Genomic DNA, 23,691 nt, shown 5'->3' with positions numbered 1-23,691 from the left:
TAAATGTGGTAGTTAAAACTGCATTTGATTAATCCTGCTACTTTTAAGGATTAACGCAAAAAGTGGCTCTTCGTCATGCTTCTTTGTCCTAAACCACATGCACTGATGCCTGTCCTAGTGTGCTGTGTAGTCCTGTGCCCAAACTAACGCCTTATTCCAAGATTCAAGTCTGGAATCAGTAGCCCTGTGTAATTCTTGATGTTTCTTGGAAATGTTGGTATTTCTGACCTGTAGAGCTTAACCCATTTTAATCCACTTCCTTGTTCATCATTCTTAATCAAAAAAATATATTGATTTTAGGGCTAAAACCTGATTATTTTTTTAAGAGTTGGTAGAAGTTTGAGCATTCATCCAATGGTCCACTACTAATACTATCAAGATTTAAATGCTGCTGTAGTTAGGTATCTTTAGCAGTTAACATTTTGTAATTGGTGTGCATGGCAGTTTAATGCAGAATGTCTGTAGTAATAGATCTGTGATAACAGGAAAACATGCATCTCCCATTTTCTACAGAAGTAATAATGTATCTGTTTTCTGGGTGGACATATATTATTTACTTTAATGCTTCATATACTAATTACATCTGTTTGGAGCCTAGAATAAGCACACCTAAGAACATAAATGAATTTCATCAAAAAATTCTCTTAGAATTTTCTGTTGCTTAATGGTGAATATAATGCAATACTGATGTAATTGTGTGATTAAAAACAAAGAGTTTTGAGGAGTACTCCACTCAATTTAACTTTTGCCCACTGTAGGGAATTAGTGGGTCCTGAGTCACACCTATCTTCTCTATATGGGTTTTATAAAATTTACTATCATTTATGGCAAGGCAGTTCTCAGTAACAATTATTATAATAATTAGTCAGAGGGAATTCTGGGAGCCTCCGGTGAGCACTGTTGTTTAGAATAAATACTGAAGGATAACATTGTAATTGAAATGTAAATTGAGATGTCCAGCCATTTTTATAGTTAGGATAAGGTATTTTAGTAATAATGGTTCCTTGTATTTAATACTCTTCATACGTACATGATGAAAACTGTACATCAAAGAAGTTATCAAGGAGTGTAAACTCTTCTTACATTTTAGAAAAGGGCTCTTTGAAGTACATAGTCTATCAAGCCCAAATTTTTCAAAGCAGACACTTTGTTAGGTGCCTTCATACTGGTGGGGTTAGCTTGAGACATGCTTCAGTTTAAAGGTTCTGTTTGTTTAAAGATACTAAATGGTACCCGGGATAACTTATAATAGAAGTTACACTGCACCATTTTGATTTATTTAATGAGAATGTGGAGAAGAGAGTTTCTTTAATTTAATATTTAAATGCACTTGATTAAATGTCATCATTTTTCCTCCTATTGAATGTCTTTCAGAGTCATAAACATATCGTAACTTTTTCCAGTGTCAGTACCATCACATGCACTTCTCTGTGTTGTGAGGTTTATGAAATTTGGGTTTCATCAGATTAGCTGTCCAGTTTGTTTTTTATTCTTAGGTAATTTTGCAGTCTTGCAGTAACAACACAGTGCCTGGGATGATGGCTTTCTGTCTCTTGCTGTGTGTGCTTATAGCTGCCTATTATCTACAGTAGCAGAACTGGGGAAAATCCTTGTGTTGCTAGCAAAAGGACTTCAGTTCTACAGGTATTGCTTCAAAATATTTTACCCAGTAAAAGAAACCCCAGTTTTCCAAATTTCACATGACATCATAACTTATCTTTAGGTATCCAGGGCTAGAGCCAGTAAAAGACTTAGGTGGCTTAGTTATCTCGGAGGCATATTTTTCCTAGACTGTATTAAAACTGCAGGTAAGGACCTAGGTATCCTATTTAATGCATGCAGAGAATGAGACAACCTAAATCCTTCATCTGTTGAGTGTGTAGGGCTAGCTAACAAGAAAGATTGAGCACAGAGTGCATTAGGAATGCAGCTACATGCAGAATCATGTAGAGATGCCTAAGCTAGCCCAGGAGGAGCCAACTCAGTTAGCCAGCGCAGGGTAGCCACATCAGTGCAGTGTTTGGCAAAAGCTAATAATGTATGTGGCTCCTTAGGGTTACTTCCTCTTTGTCCAGTAATCATCTAATGTAAAAATGTATAAACAGTCCTGAGAAGGTGTTTTCAGTGTGCATAATTTCCCTTTTGGGAATACACATCAGTTTTACTCTTTGTGCTTAGCAAAGAAGTCCTGATTGCTACTTAAAATGTTTTTCCTTAGATTTGCAAGATGCAGAATGGAAATCGTAATGAGTTGTCACTTGTGCATGTGTTAGGTCAAACCTAACAGGCAGGTCTGTCTTACTGTAAGCTCAGTAGTACTACTGAAAACTCTGCAGCTTATTGTCTTTTTTGAAGGAGCCAGTTTGGGGTTGCTCATGGAATTTACAGATATTTTATGAGATACTTGTACATGCTCTGAAACATAGCAGGATTTGTTCAAATGTTATATGCTTTTCAGTACTGTGGAGCTCCCAGTGACCTAAATGATTCTACATGAAAAGAAGGAAAAGAGATCAAGAGCAGCATTACACAGTGCTTGAGAAGGAACTGATTTGAAGACACTTAGGACTTAGTCTGTCACAAAGACACACAGATGTGGAGCAATAGAAATCTATTTCCTATCTCCAGTAGTCATATAATCTAAAAGGGATTGGGAAGTGTTATGGTGAGCTATGTCTAAATTAGACATCTCATGTTAAACCCACACATATAGATAAACTGTTACGAGTTAGTAACAGTACCTTCTCACAAAACAGAAGAAAGAAGCCTACAGATAAGTAATGCAACAATATTTTTGTGCCAGATTCTTTATCGTTCTGAACCACGTTCAGAATTAAAATAAAAAAAAGTAAATGGGTTTTATTTATTAGCTGTGTCATCTGGTTACAGAGACCTAAGAAAATTCCAAGGCCACTTCTTCCCCTAGAAATGCTTTTTCTTTTTAACCTTATTGCTTAAGAGAGCAAGTGCTTTCAAGTCCCTGTCTCTTAGGATAAAACACAGAGAATGTATATTTAGTTTCAGTTTTTACCTCAAAAGAGATGGTTTTACTTCATAGATTATCTAACATTACTGCTCAGTGATACCGACTGAAGAAAAATGCTAGAAGTGCTAAGAGCAAAGATATGAACTTAGCTAATATCAAGCTTTTTCATCTCTTAAGCTGAAACACAACTACTAGTATTATTTATGTTAATGCATTTTTTTTCATACATGTTTATTTCTGGAAGTCTTCCAAGATCAGGAGAGTTTAAATATTCTCTCAGTTTTTTAATGTTGAATGGTCCCTGCTTTACTTTCAGTGCTGCTTGTATTCTGCTTTTTCAAATTCTATCAGAGTGTCATTTTTTCCTTGAGACTCTAGAAAAATGCACATTTACTATACTAGCTCAGGAAAGCGAAGTACCAAGCGTACCTGTATAAGTCAGTCTCTTCCAGAATAAAGGCACAATGGATGTGTTTGCTTTTTTCTGTGGACAACTTAAACGCAGCTCAGAAAACGTTAATCAAGTTTGTGAGAGCCAACGTGTGTGGTATATTTTTCCTACTGTTGCATATCTACGTCCCAGTATTGCATGTTAATTAATGCATGTAAGCTTTTTGCCCAACACTAACTTCGCTGCTCCTTGCAGCAGGTTCTCCACTTCTGCTGTGGTGCTTATTGAAGGATTTGCTGCCACCCTCTGCAGCTCTTCTCCTGAACTCTGACTGAGTTCCTTCCATAGCTATAATTTGTCTGCCAAATGACTTTATCAGTTGGAAAGGCTCATTTCAGATACTACTTCCTTTTTTGCTTTTTTTTGACTGAGTGCTGCCAGAAGAAAGAAGGGGTTAAAGCGTGGGAGGATTGCTGAGAAAAAGGGTTTGGTTAATGACAGCAGGACTGCATCTCACACACACCATAGTTTGTTTATTCTTCTGTAAACAGCAAAAAGAATTGTCATCATCATGGTAAGGCAAATGGTACTCTTCTTTTTTTCTTTAAACCCTGGCAGAAATCTTTGGGTTCCTACACAATTGCTTTTCTTTTAATTGTGAAATCAGAAATTAGTTTTATAGAGTGTCTCTTTAAATAACAGATGCTGACAGAAGGGGAGGGGGTAAGGATTTTAGCGTATGGAAATAACTAGCTCTGGGGAAGAGGAGATGGGAGCAGGCATGTCTTTTCTGACATGCCTGTTCTTTTTTATCAGCCACTTTTCCTAAATACTGATTTAATTATCTGTTCAAATTTTACTTGTGCTTCTTTGCTTTTGCTGAGCTTTCTAAGTAATTGTGTTTACTCGTTTGAGCACAATTTGCTGCTTTCAGGCTAGCTTCGTTTTATATATATTCAATATCTAAATATCTTATTTTGGCATCTAAGAATTTACACTTACATCTCTGCTTCATGAGGTGAATATTTCCTTAGAAAAGAAAATCAGTTAAACATGTAGACTCAATATTAGTGTTATTCTAGATGCTGTTGCAAAATGGTCACTTTTCAGAATACATCTGAACTACAAAATTAGTTTAACACTGAACGCTGAATTGGAAACAGACAGGTCTGTAGGGAAAATAGGATATATAAAGGAAAAGGGTGACTGTCAGAAACGTCTGTTCATTTCACTTCATTCTGCTCAGTAGTCTTGTATTTATAGCTCCCTGGTTATCAGAAAAATTCCACAGCCTCTGTAACTACATCCCCATAGAAAGAGCTCAGTTAAAAGTGAAATTGTTAGGAACAGCTGTAGATGGATGTTATTCTTACGTAAGCGTACCAGTTGGAGAGTTGCAAGACGGAGGGAGTGATTTCCATGCTTGGATGAACATGTTACATTTACAGCATATTTCTTTCCCTGCATCTGAAGAGGAAACTGCCAACCTGGAATCTGATGTATTTAAAAGAAATGCTAAAAATGTTTAGCGTGTGGGTGCCAAACTTTTGTTACTTGGAGGAAGGCACTGTGTGGGATAGAATATTTGTAATAGTAAACCCTTTTTTGTGGCTTTGTGAAGGGTCACCATAAACAAGGAAAAGATATTTTAGTGAACTGAAATGATTCAAATACATGTTACTGATGATAAGCTAAAAGGTAAAAGCAGAAATCACTTAGGATAACGTGAAATATAATTGTGTTTTTTTTTCTCCCTCATGATCACAAGATTCCCCAAACTGTTTCAGGTCAAATGTTTTGTTAATTTTTTTCTATGCTTCTTAAATAAGAGCACAAGCAAAACCAGCAAGCTTTAATTTCTGTTTACAACTCCCTTTTTCCCTCTGCTAGTAGTTAGGGCACTCACCCGGGAAGTGGGAGAGTGGGGCAATCTTCCCTCAGTAGCACTGGAAGCAGGATAATGAGCGGCTCTTGTGCTGCTCAGACTTTTCTCTTAGCTTTCACTTGTACAGCCTTTCTTTCTAGTCCTTCTCCTACCACTTTTACGGCACATTTTGACAACAGTACTCCAGCAAAGTTTTCAGCCTAACAAAGCCTAGCACTGCAAATGCTGAATATTTGAGTCCGTCACTGTGAAGAACACTACAGCTTGAAGAGTAGTACTTCATTTAAATGTTCTTGGCTAATGCACTTCTTGGGATATCATGTGACTGACAGAACTCTGAGGCTTTCTGTTTCTCATGGTTGTAAGAATTAGGATTTAAAGAGATCCACTGGTACCTATATTATCAGAAATGTTCAAAGCAGAGGGGTAGCGAAAGTTTGCATGTGACTTGAAATCCATGGTCTTCTAGTGAACGTCAAAGCCAAACTTACACTTCACAACATATTTGTTTTTTGATTGTTTGTTTGTTTGTTTCCTCTGAATGTGAACATGTGCTATCAAATACATGTTTAAATTGCAGACCTATCCACGTTAGATATTCGACCTATTAGTTACCAGAGAATTGCATATGACTAGGACAAATATTACTTTTTTTCTATAATGTATACCCTAAGAAGTGTTGTCAGTCATGTTCAACTGATTCAGATGAAGTAATCTAGCAAAATAACACCCCATTGATCCCTCAAGACAGAGCCTGAAGCTCTGATTCAACAAATCACAGTTGCTTATGCATACTCCCTGCTGGAGACCAGCAAAGCACATATTTAATTACTTCGTTAAATTAGGGGTTTGACTGTGGCAGCTTACATTAGTTAATGAGGGAAAACAAAAAACAAAAAACAAAAAAAAAAAAAAAGGAAAAAAGAACAGCCAGAAACAGAGGAAATATTTTGATGCTGACATAAAGAGGTATGAATATAAACACAAACAAGATTTACATTTCTTCATTAAGTAGCAAGCATCTTGCTTTCAGATTAGAACATGACTTTAAAGGCTCCTGCAGTACACTTGAAACAGCTTCCTGCATTTTGTCCAAGGACAGGCGAGATCTCCTTTTTATCTTATTTCCCCTTAAAAATTGGCACCGCTGTGTCCTTTCATCAGGGATTTCTGCAATGGCTAATTTCTCAACTTTGAGAATGCTGAAGCTGACACACATTGAAGAAGCCTGTTCAGCAAAGAGGATGCTTCTTGCTCTCTGAAAATCCAATATTTATTTATTGTCCTCTGTCAGGTTGGGCCTCGTGTTTGTATCCTGAGAACCTTGGTCTCCGTGCCCTCTTGCACTGGCAGTACTGGCTCATCTACATTTATCTGAGTTAAAATACAAGCTCTTCAGGGCAAGTGCCTGGCCTTTTATGTGTTTTGAAAGAGCTGTATGTAATTAAAGTACTTTGTATGAAGAAATTACTTCAAAACAGTTTACACAGGGCAGCTATTTCAAGATCAAGCAAAAATATCCAGCCTTGTTCCCTGAGGAAACAAGGCTTATGTGACTGGACTGGCTGGCTGCCCCTCCTCCTTTCCATCCAACACCTTTTGAACTTGTTGGGCAGTTTAAACTACATTTGAAAGGGGGAGACGTCTCAAAGATAATTAAGTTCCCATGGACTTTATGAAAATCAACCTCTGGGAAGTGAGAAATCCAGATCGACAGTTCAAATAACTAATTTTTTCTGAGTGTAATCTTGCAAACCCAAAGCTTGACTGCAAGTGTAATAATCATGTCCGTCAGGTTGATAGTTAATCCCAAGTTATTTAGAGGACCAACAATTATTTTTCAGCTGAATAGTAATATGCAGATTGAAACCATAACCAGGTTAAATTTCCCCTATTTTGGTCTTCTAGCAGTTTTTAGTATGACTAACCTAGTGCATCCTCCTCTCACTTGGCAGTTATTATGAATTTTCAGATGGTGTTACTCATTGCTTATTAGCTTCCTTTAACTGGTTGTGCAAATTTCTCATTTTTACTTTTTTTTTAGCTAACAATGTTCAGTCCTTATACCTTCCCTACAATTAATTAGTACTGGCAATGCATTTGGAGAATAGTAATAATGAAACAGATAGTAATTGGGCTATGATACTCGAGATTATTTTACGCGATAGGGAAATTTACAGCTGGTTTTGTTATCACAAAAGCACCTAAACTGCCTGAGCTGTATGAACTTTATGCAGACCTTGATGTTCCTCTGCATTTAATGGAGTGTTTTGGTTTGGCTGGTTGTAAGCAGTCAGTAAAGGGAGGGAAACAACAGACATTAGGTTTTCTCATTTGCAGATTATTTCACTCTACAAATACATAAAAGAAAATGTAGAAAATGAGCCAGCAAAACTTAAAAGTCCTGATCATGATCATTGATTTGCACATTTGAGAGCTGCTGGGGAGGTCACTATGTGCACGGAGACAAGACTTTGATGGTGGTACAGTTGCTTATCAGTTGTATAAGCAAAACACTGAAGACAGGCAGGTAAGGACAGGAGGCCTCATGGATTTTGGTTGGTTGGGGTATGACGTGCCAATTGCACAAATTAATTTCCTCATTTTAGGTCTTCAGTTTTCAGGTGCTTGGGCAAACTTACTTGCTGCGTACCATTTCACCATCAACAGGCTCAGTGGGGCCACCCAGGAGAGGGAGTTTTATAACTTCTGACGTTTGGAGTAGTTTTAGAACAGAGGCCGGCAGCTGTTCTGCTGATTATGCAAAAATAAGACACCTACTGCGCAAAAAAAAACCGCCCATCTCTTCAATAGCCGGAGGGTGGGCCGGGCTGTAGGGGCTGACCTAGTGCCTCTCCACCTCAGCGCTGAGCCCGAGCAGAGCTTTGCGTGGTGGTCCTTCCTGACGAAGCTGTTACACTTCATTTAAGTCATTAAGCGTTAATTAGAAGAGGACTAGTTTAGCATTCATTAAACATTAAATACTAATTGAGCGCCCGGGGAGAGCGCCGGCACCATTAGGCAGCGGAGTCATTCTCACGCCTGCCCGGCCGGGTACGGGGCAGGCTGGGGGGAGCCACCCGGGCGTGGGGCGAACCACCGCCCCGGGCCCCGCAGCGCTGCCCCAGGCGGCCCCGGCCCGCGGGCGACGCGCCAGGGGCGGGCTGAGGCGGCGGCACAGGCGGCGTGGAGCCGCGCCCGCCGGCCCGAGAGGCGGAAAATGCGGTTCATCGCCCCGCGGGGCTTTGAACTCGGATCTGCCGGGAGGGCTCGGCCGGGCAGGGTCGCGCCGGTGCCTCGCCGGGTCTCGGCACCTCCGCGCCGCCGGGCCCGGGCTGAGCTCACGGCAGCGGGTGTCGGGCCGGCAGCGCCGCCTCGCCTTCCTTCCCTTCCCTTCTCCGCAGGTGGGGCTGCGCGGAGCTCGGCCCGCCTCTCCTGGCGCTCGGCCCTCAGCATCAGCAGTGTGTCGGTTTTGCCCGCGGCGGCGTTTTGCCCTCAATAACGTCGCAGCCGCCGCCGCACTGCCCGCGCTCCTGCGGGACGGGCGCCCACCCGTCCTCTAACAGCTCTCGCCCGATCTCCGCCGCTCCGCGTCCCGTCCCCTCCTCGCCGTCCGGCAGAGGCGGCCGGGCCAGGTAGAGCCGCTGCCCGCGGCGGAGGCGGCGGCTCGGGGCGGGCCGGGGCGAGCTGCGAGGGCGGGCCGAGGCGGAGCGCCCAGACGGCCGGCGCCGAGGTAGCGGCGTGCGGGGCAGCTCCGAGCCGAGCCGTGCCGCGCCGGGCGGTGAGTGCGGGGGACGTCGCTCGGCGGGGCGGGGAGGCGCTGCGCTGCGGAGCCGGGCGGGATGCGGGGCGGCGCTGGGTAAAGTCCGGCTCCCTCCCGCCGCTCGCCCCGACCGGGGCTGGGGAAGAGTGGCGGGGGTGCGGATGGCTGTGGGCGTCCCCGAGGGCGGGGAGCGGCGGCCGGGCTGCTCCGTCCGTGCCGGGAGCGGGAGCGCGGCCCGCAGCCAACCCGCGGCCGTCCCGTGCCCGCGTGGGGAAAGGCGCCGCGCGGCAGGGGCCGGCGTGGAGATCATCGGGAGGTGCCGAGGGCCGGAGTAGGAAACGTTCGAGGTGTTTAGAAATACACAGCTCAAAACACGTATTCATCGCGCCGGCATGTAAAAAGTGCTAATATATTAAAATGCAAATAGGCTTCTGTGCTCGGCAATGCTATTGCGTGTTTCCTGTTTACCATGTTAATTAGAAGTTGTAAGAGAAAACTTCACGGGGAGTGATGCAGGGCAGCGTTTGACCTGGGAATGCTCATTGAATGATGCAGTGGCTTCTTTTGTTTTCAGCTTTCTGGCCCAAATCACGAGCAGATATTTACAGGGCTTTGTTAAGGAAAAATGTAGGAAATGAAGCATAACTTACACTCGCTTCCATTAGCAGAAGCCTCAGAATTGTCAGCCAATGTGGAAAATTTAACTCCACGCTGTGTTTTTGACACATAAATCACCAACTCCAGAATACTTCATTACTTCGGGTGATATTAACTGATTGTGCAATAGCTTGAGATCTAGGACATACAATGCTGCTTTTGTAGGGCATGATGAGCGTGCCTGTAAACAAACACAGGCAAACGTGTGACGAGGAAAATCTTGAGGTTCTAATTGTGTTTTGAGGTGTTTCTGTTTGTTTTTTATTAGAACTAGTAGCATTTAATGTGTTTTTTTGTTTTAATTTTGTTTTGTTTTGATTTTGTTTTGTTTTCCTGTTCATCGTGTCCTTTTAAATGCAAGATAGGATTAATACAGACATGCTTATGAAAGAAACGCTTCTGACCTTAACCAAATGTTTTGTTTGTTTTTATAGTCTTCCTCACAATTTCCAGATTGTTCCAGAGAAGAGCATAAAAAGAAACCGGTTTTGGAAAGACTTGGAAATTTGTTTGGTACAGGGAGAAGAAAAAATGTCAAAAGTTCGTTAGAGCATACTTCACACTGGAAAGGAGAGAGATCGGTTTTGCCTCGTGCTGCGCAGCCCGTTCACTGTAAACATATACAACAAGGACCTGAATCTCCTCCAGTACAGAAGCAAGTGAGAAACACGAGTGTCGTTCCTGAGACACAGGAATATAGTTTCAGTGGGGAAGTAGGACCTCTATACCACGATACCATTTCAGAATGGAGTGGTCGAGGAGTCTCCTCTGACAGTGAGTGGTCACCAGACTGGAGCAGCAGCAGCGAAACCATTAAAAACTCTTTCTTTGAGAGTAGCTTGAATGTGGACACCCGGGAACCAGAGAAGGGGTCTGTCACAGATATAAGTAATTCCACAACTCCAGATTTTATAAAAAGCTTGAGGAATTTATCTAGTGAAGACTTAGAAAAGAGCGTCTTAAGCCACAAGCAGCTGGTGAACACGTGGGTGACTGAAGAGCCTGGGCATGCAAAGCCGAAGGATTTGCCATACAAGCTGGAAACTCTAGCAAGTGAACACCCACAGCCTGCTAGAGTGTTAACAGTTGATATTTATCTTAGAAAAACAGACGAACTCCTTAATGAACCCGTGACTGTTATATCAGAAGAAAATTGTGGTGACTCAGACACAATGGATAAGAAATCTTCTAGTAAAAGATCTGGCAAAAGGAGAAAATCTCAGTCATCTAGTGACATTCCAAACGGAGAGAGAAACCAGACTGAGAATACTGCAAGGGAAGATTCTGTTTTTGAGGACGATGCATCTTCTGAGGGGCTTCCAGACAAGGTAATAACCTCAGAAAGAAAACTGAAGTCTCCTCAGCAGACTCCTGAACGGAATTCCTTTTCCCCTGGTAATAATCCAGACCTAAAAGCTGGATCTGCTCACAAAGGCTCCTCCAAGACTGAAGCTGACAAAGGTAAACAGCAGGTCTCGACCACGACCCCTGCAAGGAGAAGGTCATATAAAAAGAATCAGTTGGATACTGTTCCTACTTCCCCCACCGGTTTGAAGAGTCAGATGAAAGATTACTCCTCAAAAAGGCAACCTGTAGCATCAACAGAGAGTAATAACCCCATGACAAAAAGAGCTCCACAAGAAAAAGGAAGTCTGCCTGGGGCTTTTGGGGAAGACAGCTTGGAATCTCCCAAAGTCTCATTGGCCGATAAGGCAGAAGACAACACCTTGGTGTTTGCTGAAGGCAGAAATGAAACCAAGACAGAAAAGCGTGGTAATGATTCTGATGGAAGAGCTTTCTTGCGTACTGATAAGATGAAAAATGGAGACCTAGGTATGCCAGCTGAGAGGCAGACAAGTTCTGATTTAGAGGGCTTGAAGCTGAAGAGTTTGGATACTTCCAGAGTAGTCACAACAAAAATTAGCCTGTAAGTAAGATAACTACAGTTTACCTTACCTTTGTAGCTGTAATTTTGCCAGTATCTGTATTTGGGATTATATAGGAGCGCTGGCTATGTATCTGCTATCTATATTATTTTCAATTGAGCTGTTTCTTTTAATCATATTTACACCTAACTAACACTGTAATCTGCATGTGTTAGAAAAATAGTTCGTGTGTAGGTCGTTTCTTTGTATGTCTGTTTTGTTATATTGAATAATTTAATGTGCATAAAAGCTGCTCTGCTGTTGTCGTTGTCCCTTTTGTAGCACAGATAGCTTGACTCTCATTGACCTTCATGTGGTTTTGCTGTTTGTAGCCAACGGAGGATCTGTTTGAAGATTTTGTACTTTAGAATCCCTGACTAAGGAAGGTGTTCAGGTTATTCCTTGAAGCAGGAGCAGTTCTGCTCAGCAGTTATTTTACGAAGAAGTGAAGGATGCAGTGTAGAACTTACTTGGTACTTCAAATGATATGATAAATCCAGAAATTTGAATGCATTTAGCTGCTTTTATAAGTACATGCAGGACAAAGCATGTAAATTCTTATACATAGTAATGAGATCAGGCATTTGCAGAATGATGCGTATGTTAGTTTGCATGGTTTACTGCTGAAGCAGTTGTTCTCTGTCAAGCAGATGTGATCGGTGCTTTCCTTAGGAAGATGTGGAAGTATTTGTTACTTGCAGTGTAATCATTAGTAGGACTCCAGCTATTGATTTCCTGGACTCTCAATGGTTCTTTTTCTGGGAATCATTTTATTGTACTCGTCATTTCTGTTGTTTGGTTTTCTTTGGTATGTAATAGGCAGCACTGAAAGGTGCATTAACTTACAAGTTGTGTCAGAGTCCACCTGAGGTACGCTGAGTTCAGAATTGCCATTCACTTGTGCTAGAGGGTCATGAAAGTTTAGCATTAAAGCTTAACAACCACATATATTTCCAGTTATCCTTCCCACATCCCAAAGTAATGGGATGAAAGGGACATTTTCTTTGCACAGTTTGATTTGCACCTTTTTAACTGGATTGAAAACACCTCATTCTGGTAGTTGAATTGTGGTATTTTTATACATGATGCTGCTTTGTCATCTGTCGACAGAGTTCACGAATGTTAAACCCTGAAGTTTTTTATCTTTACATCTTTGAGTGCAGGTAGCCTGTGTATTTTTCTCCTTGTGTCACTACCATTAGTGATGATGAAGTTACAAGCACTTGCATGGCTGGATTTTGTTTGTCTGGGTTTTTTGTTTTTCTGCTTGTCTTGTTGCATGGAGAATTATCTTCTGCTGTACTCCTACAAGTGCCCCTTCTGAGAGCCTTCATTTTAATGGATAAAAGCCTGTTCTTTTTCACCTGGCAGTGTGGGCTGTGCGCTGCTTTCTGTCTTGACCTTATCTGCTGCTCCAAGAACTTTAGCCCAGGGTGGGGACTGCTGCGTAGCATTCAAGGTTCATGATGCTCCTGGTAGGTACTGTTGCACGGGATCACACAATTTCTTTAGACTGATAAATTGATAGTCAGATTATCTGATGTGTTTTGGTGGTCATCCTTGAAAGCACGTGAGCTATAAACCTGGATATGAGTTAAGATGTGAAATGCGAAAGAAAAAAATGTGATAGTGGTATTACAAGAAGGTGTGTTTCTGATCTCACTGCCAGGGACTAGAGACCAGATGCTTTTTCCATTTTTAAAGGGAAAAATTACCATTAGATACTCTAACTGAAACCCCTTCAGTTTGAGAAGTACTGATTCACTGATTCAAGTGAGAGATTCATTTCCCTCCCATAAAATTGATTTGGAATAATAAAAGTAATTTTCAATTGAAGAATGCATGTCTTTTACTGATGACATGGTGCCAATTCTGAGAATCAAGGTTCTTGAGAAATACTTCTTAAGTAGAGGTTGCTTTTGTCAGTTTTCAGCAAGTAGTGATAGCAACTCCTGTCTTTGCTTCTTTTTATGTCTGTGTACAGTGGAACCTGTGAGTCGGAGGATACTTTTGCCTTTCTCTTTTGAAAGAGGAACTTATTAGGCCTGAGACTAAACTTACTGTGATGGTACCTCAGGCAGCCATTAGGATTTTGCGAAGCATGTCAGCCTTGGCTTTAGCTGCCATTTTTGATTTTTCAGACTTGGTTTTGTAGCTGTCTCTGTGCTTATGCCCACTCATTGAATTCTTCTGCTCTGTTAACATGCCATTTTTCTTTACTTGCCTCTGTCTGGTGTTTGGCATCAGTTACGTGTTTGATGAGGTCGTTTGAACAGTAAGCTTCAAGTATATGAGTCACCTTCAATTTATGACTATATTAGAGGAGATTTAACTGCTTACTCACACAAGTTAGCTGCAGGGCATAGCCTAAGAGAAGGACATTGGTATATCTCTTGTGCTTGCTTGTTCCTGGCCAGCAGTGGGTGGAAATGACCAACTGCATTGGGCTGTTGGTAAGAAAGTGTGTGTACCATTATGTGAATTTGTCTTTCAGTGTTATTTGTTCCATGCTACAGGAGAAATTAAGGGTCACTCAGACAACTTCTCCTCCTTTTAAGCAAGCTTAGAAATTCAGTATTTGCAATGAGACACATCCTTCAGCTATATTTAAAATCAGCATTTCTCAGTGTGGAAGATCAGCGTTCCTCAGTGGCGAAATGAAAGGCTTAGCTGCACGTGACTGGCTGTAGTGGACAGAGATCCAGGGCTGAGCTTTTTATTGCTCTTCAGCACTGGTTTGTCTGCTGCAGAAATATTGCAGAGTAAAATACAGGTTGCTGAAGCTGTTGTTTGTGTGTAAATTTGCAAAGCTTGAAACTATACCTTTGAGGTGTTAGTTGCTCATTGACATAAGTTTTAGGTGTGGTTGATAACTATCAGTGTTAACCATTGCACTTGCTTGAGTGAAGACGTACAAGGAAAGAAGGATCTTATTAGGGAGGTATGTATTGTTTGTTGTGTTGAAACACATGTAGTAGTGCAAATGAAGACTGACAGGAGGATGGTATGGAAATGAATCTTAAGATTACCAGGTGCTAGTGATACCTCTTGAAAATACAGGTAGAAGAAAAGGGTTGCTTCTTTCTCTAGTGTGACCTTCTAGTGGATAGCAGTTAAGCCTGTGCTGGGCTATGCTGGTAGAAATGGCCAGCACCTCAAAGGAGAAGGAAGGGGTTTGATGCTCGTGAGGAAGAGCATGGGCCTTTGTGTTGATCAGTACCCCTCTCTCTCCTTCTAGCTTGATTCCCCTTATATGAGTGAGATGTTTGCAAATGGAGTGAGTCTTTCAGTGTACTCTTACAAAGATAACGTCACTGGGATGCACCATTTATGTGTAGGAGCTGAAGCACTTCACTTTGTTTAGCAGGAAGGATATGGGTTGGTCTCCCTATCATCTTCACAGAAGCATTAGAGAAGGCAGAGCAATCTTCCAGTGAAAGATCATCAGCCGGGTTGCAAGTTGCAACAATTAAGTTTCAATGGTATATAAGGAAAAAATAAATCATAAGGCAAACAGATGACTTGCTGCAGTGCTTACCTAGCTAGTGAGGGTGCAAATTTTCCATCCTTGGAGATGCTCAGTCCTTGGTTAGATGAAACCTTCAGCAATTTGAGCTAATATTGAAGCTGCATCTGTTCTAAGTGGCAAGCTGGACTAGTTGACCATCAGAGATCCCTTTCAACTTGTTTACGTTTCCAGAAAAGAAAAAATGTAAAGTAACTTAACTTTCAAAAGTTACTGCAAATGAAAATTAGGGTGTAGGTATGTTGAAATTTATTGTCTGATAGTTTCCTCCTCACCTTCTTTGTCTCAAGAGTATTTCTTTTTCCTGCTTCTGGGCTTCAGTTTTCCAATTGCTTTTTATTCAGCTTCTGCTTGAGGTACAGTCAGTCAGGTGCTTGTAAGTTCACTATTTCCTTTTTTTTTTTTTAGTTGTCTTGTGCTCTTCATAACCTTCCAGTTGAGAGCAATTGGAGCAGGCAGCGAGCACTGTCAGAAAGTCTTCTCCTAAAATACACAGTGATTTTGTTACTTTCTGCATAGTTTCTTAGGCAGCTGATTTGAGATTCCTTCTGTTTTCACAGTAAGTTTGTTTTTTGTTCTTTCTCAAGAAGGAAAGCTTGTGCATTAAGTTTTGGTAAGGTTTACCTTTTTTTACCTGGGCTGTGTTTCCTGAGAAAGGGAAGGAAGTTTTTAACGTTTTTGTTAACTCAATTGTACCTCATCCTTCTTCACTGGACTGAAGAGCTGTCTCACAGCTCAGTGAACAGTTGTGTAGGTGAAGAACAAAATCAATGAGTACAAAAGTTACTGATAGAGCATATGAGGCCCCTGCAAGTGAGTTTCTTTGATCTCTCACTGTTATAAGGTTTTGTTTCTGCGCATTCTGTCACTGCTGAATGTCTCCAGATTCCTCTGTGGAGAGCAGGTCTGATTTGGAGACACTGGTGGGCTGCTCAGTACTCTTTATTTCTGGCTGATAATTTTGAAGATGTGCCCTGATTCTTCTCAGTTGTTCATACTGTTTCTGCAGTAGCAGGTGAAACCGACAAATGCTTTTCTTAGGATCTGGATATTCAGATGAAGGAGGCATAATACTATTAGCTGTTATAATCAGCTTTCTGCAATAGTAGCCAAGTGGTATGTGCTGAGGCCTTATAGTATGCACTTTCCTATCCACTCTGCTGAAGAAGTTTTTACAAGTATTTCTCAGTTCAATTCTTGTAAGATCAACAGGGTTAGTTTACATTATTTAAACAGATAGCTGGCTTTACCCGAAGGAAATGGGAGAGTGTGATATTTTCTACCAGCAATAATGCATCCAGAAGAGGTTTCTCACTTGATTTATGGTTGCTTCTGCAGTGCAAGGACTGAGAAGAATCTGGGCAGATGTCTTCAAAACTTGCTGGAGAGGTATATTCTAATGTTAACCAACTCATTATCACCTTAATGAATTGGGATTTGTTTCCTAAACTCTGCAGGGAATTTCATGCGTCTAATTTATTCTGCCTGTTCACTATGAAGTTTTAATTTCTGTCAGTCATAAGTAGTTCTCTGCCTCATTTGCAGATGCTGTAGGCTGCTGTGTTTCTGCGTCTTTGTTTTGCTGAGCATTAAAGAATTGCTTGTATTTGAAATGTATTTTCTTTATGTAGTGTTTAATTATTTTGTCATTTTTAATTCCTTTTGAGATACTGAAATTTAAACTTAGTATGACTATGGAAAAATCGTTATAATGCTGCATTTTATTGTTTTACAAACTCTTACAAGTCTTTTCAAGATTACTGAAAGATGTAACTGTGTGTCACTTTGCCTCCTGTAGTCCAGCCAAACCGAAGAATGTAGAGTTGAATTTTAAAGCACCTACAAATCAAGACAGTTTAGAAAGTGAGCAGGATACTCTTGAAAAACCAGTTAATAAAAATAACAGCAGCATTGCCAACAAAATTTCCTTGTTTGAAAATAAATGTGCCAATCAGAGCCAGAGGCCTGCTGACATCTCTGCTTCAAAAAGTAATGCTGTACCAAGCACGTTTGTTGGTAGAGCAAAGCTGATATTTGGAAAACAACCTAAGGAAAGTGAACAGCCTGAGAAAACGTTAAATAAACAAAACAGTCGCCAGAAGTTATTTGAGAATGGCACAGCAGAGAAAGATGGCACTGCAGAATTAAAAGGCAAAAACGAAGAAGGCTTTGCATCTCACGAGGATTTTGGGAAGGGAACAGAGCTTAAAGTAAAAGCTGCAATATCCCTTTTTAACCAAAGCAGCAAAATTGATGCTAGTGGTGCCTCTCTGAAGCAACCTGATCCAGAATTAAGCACAGTTAAAAAGGAAAGTTTTCCTTTTAAGCCATCTTTGCACTCGCCTGTTAAAAGTGAAAGTGTTCATGATATTTCCTGCCAGCAAAATAACACAAGCTCAGAATTCCCCAGAAACGAAGACAAAGCACTGCTAGACACAGAGGTCTTATTGCCTTGCAATGGTGACACATATCCTCTACGATCTCATCAGCTTTGTAGATCAGAATCTCAGAAGGTGGAAAACGGAGATAAAAATGCAAAGCCCGGAGATTTGACCTTTGCAGCAGTGCAGTATGATGATGGTCTTGATAGTGTATTGGTGTCAGATCACAGTAGTAATATTCCAGAGAGTCCAGGCAAGACTTGTAATGGCTCTGCTGAAGATGATACTATTTTTGATTCTCCAACCGACATGAAGAAGTTTGCTGAAACAATAAAAAACTTGGACAGCTCAGTTTGCTTACCACAGAAAAAGAAAAGGTCAAAGCTTCCGAAGTCTCCAGCACCCCACTTCGCAATGCCTCCGATTCATGAAGACAACTTAGAGAAAGTATTTGATCCTAGTGTATTTACCTTCGGTTTGGGACTGAGAAGGGAAAAAGCACAGGACCTGTTACCAACCCAACAAATGAAACTGCAAAGTCTGGAAACGATAGCCAGAGTCAGGCCCAAGCGTGCATCAACAGAGCAAAGTATAATATTCAAAGCCCTTCAGTCATGTAATAGAGAGGAACCTGCCTTTATTCAAGAAATGAATGGAAAAGAGAACAGGGATGGTACAGACGGTGAAGTTAAGAGATCCCGGCTGGAAAAAAGCTCTCTCTTCTCAAGCTTGCTGTCATCTGCATCTAAAGAAAAGTTTCTTAATCCTTCTTTGACCTCAGTAAATAATGCAACTTTTGCAGCTGACTCCTCAGGAATTCCTTCTTTACAACAGGATGCTTCTGGGCCATTCAGCCTGCCTCAGAAACCCGAGGTAATAAAAGAAGAACAAAATTTTACATGGTTGCATTTAATGAATTAACTGCTGTTAATTTGTGTTTTTGTGATTCAGTCTCTTTCAGATATGAAGTTTCCAAGTTATATGGAGAAGTACATACAAGCAGATAGTGCCAAAAAAGAGCTAAGTTTACAAATACCCAACTATGGGAACCCAGAAGAAAATTTTTCCAGCTGGTTAGGGGCAAGCAGATATGAATCAAATGTTCCCCCTGGTTTATTAGATGTAGATGTAAGTATTATGTCATTGAAAATCAGTCTTGAAAGTTACCATACATAGCTTTTGTTTTGTTTCCTGTCATAGTGGGATATGCATAGATTACAACTGCATAGAATGAGCATAGATATAGTAGCAGTTTCATCTGATGTTTGCTACACGAGGAAATAAGATGCACATATGGCTTCTCTTAAAATGATTTCCTTCATGGTGCCTTTATTTTGAGGTTCTTCACTAGTAGGGATTGAAAGAATGTGTTTACATCTTCACGCTTCTTTTTTTATTTTTTTTAACAAATCTCATGCTGCGTCTGTTTTTTATTATAAATTAGTAGAATGCTTTCTGCAAATTTCAGAAAACTTTTGCCTGTTCTTTTAAGAATAATTTCTCTGTTCTTCCAGTAAGACAGTTGTACGCTGTTATTTGGAAAGCAAGGGAAACTTTTAGTCCATCATTTCTGCTCCCAGTATCCTCATGTATTTGGTAGAAAATACATAATTCTTAAAGTATTCCTAAATAATGGATAGTAGTGCTTATTGAAAGTGCTGCTACATCGGAGGGATGCTCCTTCATTTAATTATGAGCATCTGTTCCCCACGAGTGTAGGTAGACCTATATTTTCCTTCAGAGGCAATTTCATCCCAACATGAGAACTGTGATTTCTGCTTTTGGAACTTTGAACCCACGTGCTACAGTATTTGCTGTTTCTGCAGATGTTGGTCCTTGTTATTACCCAGGAAGAAAAATATAATTAGACCAAAGACGAAAAATGCTTTCCAAAGTTTAATAACCATATTAATATGAGCTGTGGAACTGTAGCTGCATATAAGAAGCTTGAGCAGTACTTTGCTAAAGCAGCTGATTATCTGCTGTTATAGTTGTACTAAAATGGCTGGGGAAGTAGAAATAAACTTCTTCCTTCTATACCCTGTGGAAGGAAATCATCCATTCAACCTTTCAGTTTTGATGATGTCGATTTTTCTCTTATGAGAAGTTTTTAATTAGCATAGGGTTGAAAATTAGGTGGCTTATTTGCAGTGGTGCAGGCTCATACTGCCAGTTCTAAAGGATTTCTGACTTTAGGTGGTCCTATTTGGATTTCAAAACCTGAATTTGAAACAAAATGACTAATGTAGGTGCTAATTTTTTGCCACTTAAGTTGTTGTCCCAGATTGGATTTCAATATTTCATTAGAATATGGAGACACAATGTGGCTAGGAGGTGTATCCACACCTAGGACTGCTCTTGGGAGAAGAACATTAGGCTCTGTCAGGTTCCAGGACTTCTGCATCGCTGTCGCTGACTCTGAAGTGTCTTGTTCAAGGTAGACAGGTATAAGAAAATGTTGCATGACCTGCACATACTTGACATCTTCATCTAACTAAAAAGATGGTCATGAAGAGACTAATGGACAGTGTGAAAGGAAAGAATAAGGGCAGCCTGAAACGATGACTCTGGTGTTCCTTAAAGCACAGAGCGAGTTCTGACTGGAATTGAAACACAGGCTGAAAAACCAGTCATGCTTCAACTTGTCTTGATGATGCCTACAAAAATCCAATGGCGGTTAGGATCTCTGTCCTGAGACCACTGCCAGCCCTGCATGGTGACTAATACATTCTCATTAGTTCCCTGCACGTGTTGCTTATGCTTATCTGTGTTGCAAGCTGTTTGGGAGCAGGGTCTGTTTTTTAGTTTGTATGGAATAGTACCTAGCAGAGTGGGACCCTGTCCAAGAATTAATGTTCCAGTCCTTGCTAGAAAGCCACACATAATTACAACTCTTTCTTTATTTGTTTTGAGATCACATGATACAATCACAGATTTTTTCCATACAGTCTATATCATATAGTTCACCGTGGACTTAGAAGTATCGTTTTAGATTTTGTATACCTGAGCGTATTTTATTTCTTCTCAGCATTTTTAGTCTATTTCTTGTTGCACAGAGCCTCATAATTTTGGAGGATACTTAATCTTGTTAGAAGGTGTTCAGCAAAACAATGATTATAATAACTAGGTCATAAATGTATATGCCACCATGCTTCCTCAATCTTGTCACCTATTCCTTCAAAACTAAGTCTTTATGGTTACCAGACACTAATGTTTTTGTTAATATCTTAACATTTGCAGAGCATGTACTTTCATAATGCCAGTTTTCTAAGCAGTCCCTCAGTATCTGAAACTCATGGAATAAGTAGAAAGCTGATCCAAAGAAATTTCAAAGATTTCAAATTTGAGAATACTTGTCTTCAGCAAGATGATAGTTAAAAGAAGTAATAGCGAGGAAGTGTGTTATTCACGGCAAGGTATCCTCCTTCAGGAAGAAGGAGGAATTGAAGCAGGAGCTAGGTGTAGGTGAAGTTTTTTGCTGTTCAGTATAATTTTCATTTTGTTTCAGTATAGTTTAGCATCTTTATTGAATAGATTTGTGGTCTGTTTTGTATATGTGACTTTTCTCTCCCCACTGTTTATTAGACACTTTCAAGAAATGGACATAGTAAAATCAACCCCAGGCCTGGGAAGGTAAGACCGATTTTGTGTTCTTTGCTGTTCCTCTCTGTATTTAAAAGCACAGCGAGACAAATATATGCTGTTGGTTTTTGTTTTAAACACAGCTGGTGATATACTGTGAATCAGACAATCAAGAGAATGCTATTGAAGTTTTCCATGATGTTCTGGATTGCAGTTCTTGGGTTCTGTCACCAACAATCTTAGTTAAAGTTGTCAGAGGATGGTAAGAGATGAATTTTAACTCTTCATTGTTGATAAATCTTCCCAGAGATCTTTGTATATCCAGAAATCCTTTGGAACTGAACCAATGTGTAATTCATAGTAGATCTGCTTTGCAGGTGACAACGTAATGTAGACATCTTTGAAAAGGAAAGGTGATATTTTACCTCCTGCAATAGGAAGTTTTGTATTAGCTAACTTTGCTGACAAATTGGAGTGTTACCATCTGGAAGAGTTCAACATCTCACCCCAGTGGGATAAATGGACAGATACTGTCTAGCTATGCTGCCCTTTGATTCTTCTTTCCTTTATGGGTTCTTAAGTAGTATTTGAATTGGGCTAAGAGGCTAGCTAAGGATTTTGAAGACAGGTTTCGTGTGGCTTAAGGCTACATTAATCTGGATGAGGAAGATGAATTCTTTATCCAAATATACGAAGTGATAGTGTAGATGTTTCTCTTGTGAGTCTAAGTGATTTTTTTCTCTAAAAGCTAGATTGTCTGAGTCTATTTAAAAACCAGTTCATCTCCTACCCTTATAGTGTTAAAAGAACAGCTGTTATTGGTCTGGATAGCATGGCAAGTTAAGCTGTGGCCAGGCTTTAATATGGTCAAACAGCAGGTTCTCAAAAGTAATGGTCTTATAGCAAGCTGGATAAACAAGGGCTAGCTGCAGTAGGAGATCCTAGGAAGCATTCTGATTGCTGTTTAGCTTCAGAAAACAGGAATGAAAATCTTCTGGCCTGTATAAACTGGGTCTCTTTTCTTTTCCAACATGGTTTTCAGTTGCACTAAGGGGCTCTCTCTCTCTCTCTCTCTCTCTCTCTCTCTCTCTATATATATATATATATATATATATATATATAACTATTCCCTTCAACTGAGAGCTCTAGGGGAGGGTTTAAATTTGTGAATGGATATAGTTTGTATCTAGTTACTTATTCAAGCCTACAGTTAAAAATAAAGTTGTACTTGTCTTCTGAGCATTCTTCAGCACATCTATACCAGCACAAGTAGAACTTCAGGATGCTGTTCGTAGTACCCAAGTAGCCTTTGTGTTTATACATGACACAGCAGTCTGCAGTGTCAGTATTTTCTGGCCTACAGATTGGTTCTGATTAGTATCTCATGCAAAAGTCTGGTATACATAGCACTCCTTCAGCCCCAGATCATCAGTTTGAAAAGGGTGGAAAAATTTTTGATGAAATTACAAAGTCAGCAGTAGGCATCTTTGTTTTTATCATTGCTTTAAAAAATATCACAGAGACAAAGTATGACTTGCATCAGCATTGTTGGGTGAGTAAGCTGTGTTGGGGTGGCAGGAAAGCCTGGAAATAGTACTTGTGAAAAAAGAAATGGTTAAATGGAAAATTATTTTTGAAAATCACAGTTGATAAATGATTTTAAAGTTATATTTTTTTTATTTTAAGCTGGATACTCTATGAAAAACCAGATTTTGAAGGTCCCTCTGTTCCTCTGGAAGAAGGAGAACTGGAACTCTCAGATATTTGGGGTGCAGGTGAAGAGCAAAACGAAGGCGAGTCGCAAAAGCCTGCAGTGATTGGTTCAATAAGACATGTTGTTAAGGTAAGTAATATAAGTAAAGAAAATCTTATACAAGTCTTAATGTTTGATGAGGTTTTATACTGATAGGAAAAAGTCAGTCTTGCAGGTTGAATTTCTCATATAATCACTGTGTGAGTGGGTGGGGAGGTTTCTGTTGTTTTTGTTTGATTACTTGTTTGTTTTGTAATAGGGATTTTGGTAAAATGCAGTGAAAACTGTATGTCAGAAAGAAAACTGTTTTTCATTGGAATAGCCCAGAAAATGCTACAGAAACTTAGGCACAGATATGCTTTTCAGCTTGGTAAATCTCTCGTGGAAATCTTTCCAGAAAACACTCAGTAATTCCACTGACTTGTATTTTGAAAAGACATGGATTTTTGGTCTGGTTTTTTTTGGACACCTTCAAATCTTTTTTGTATCTCAAAAAGTACACTTGTGTGTACAAACCTATTGAGGAGTTTTATATTTGGTTGAAGCAGCTTTCTTACGTGCACTTTTAACCTCCCATATATGTTTGCAGATTGCCGAAGTAACTGTGAGTTATAAAGGTATTTGACTAGTAAAGAAAAAAGGAGCAATGTGTATTGCTCGTAACTACAGTTCTTGTTTAAATTAGTTCTTCTCAAGAATGGCTTGCTTGTTGTGTTAGGATTTAATTTGCTGGAAGACATATTAACTGATGAAAGAAGATGCATTCCTGCCTAGATGGCAGAAGGTAAACAATGTACGTGGTGATTAAAGATTGACTGGCTGAGGTCTTGGTCCAAACAGAG

At 40.3% G+C, this 23,691-nt stretch overlaps 1 protein-coding gene across 1 annotated transcript in view; it reads left to right on the top strand.

Annotated features, from left to right (window-relative positions):
* Nucleotides 1-23,691, top strand: part of CRYBG1 (crystallin beta-gamma domain containing 1) — a 91,158-nt gene that overhangs the window by 40,884 nt on the left and 26,583 nt on the right. The window contains exons 3-8 of the mRNA XM_065735383.1: nucleotides 10,117-11,609; nucleotides 16,932-18,387; nucleotides 18,466-18,642; nucleotides 21,100-21,147; nucleotides 21,240-21,358; nucleotides 22,783-22,939. Coding sequence (XP_065591455.1) covers nucleotides 10,117-11,609; nucleotides 16,932-18,387; nucleotides 18,466-18,642; nucleotides 21,100-21,147; nucleotides 21,240-21,358; nucleotides 22,783-22,939 — 3,450 coding nt within the window. The remainder of the gene's footprint in view (nucleotides 1-10,116; nucleotides 11,610-16,931; nucleotides 18,388-18,465; nucleotides 18,643-21,099; nucleotides 21,148-21,239; nucleotides 21,359-22,782; nucleotides 22,940-23,691) is intronic.

Source organism: Cyrtonyx montezumae, unplaced genomic scaffold (genome assembly GCF_038088225.1).
Source record: "Cyrtonyx montezumae isolate F1298 unplaced genomic scaffold, pur_monq_1.0 scaffold_0, whole genome shotgun sequence".
NCBI lineage: Eukaryota > Metazoa > Chordata > Aves > Galliformes > Odontophoridae > Cyrtonyx > Cyrtonyx montezumae.
The sequence above is the reverse complement of the archived record's forward strand: the minus strand, read 5'-3'. Positions and strand labels throughout refer to the sequence as shown.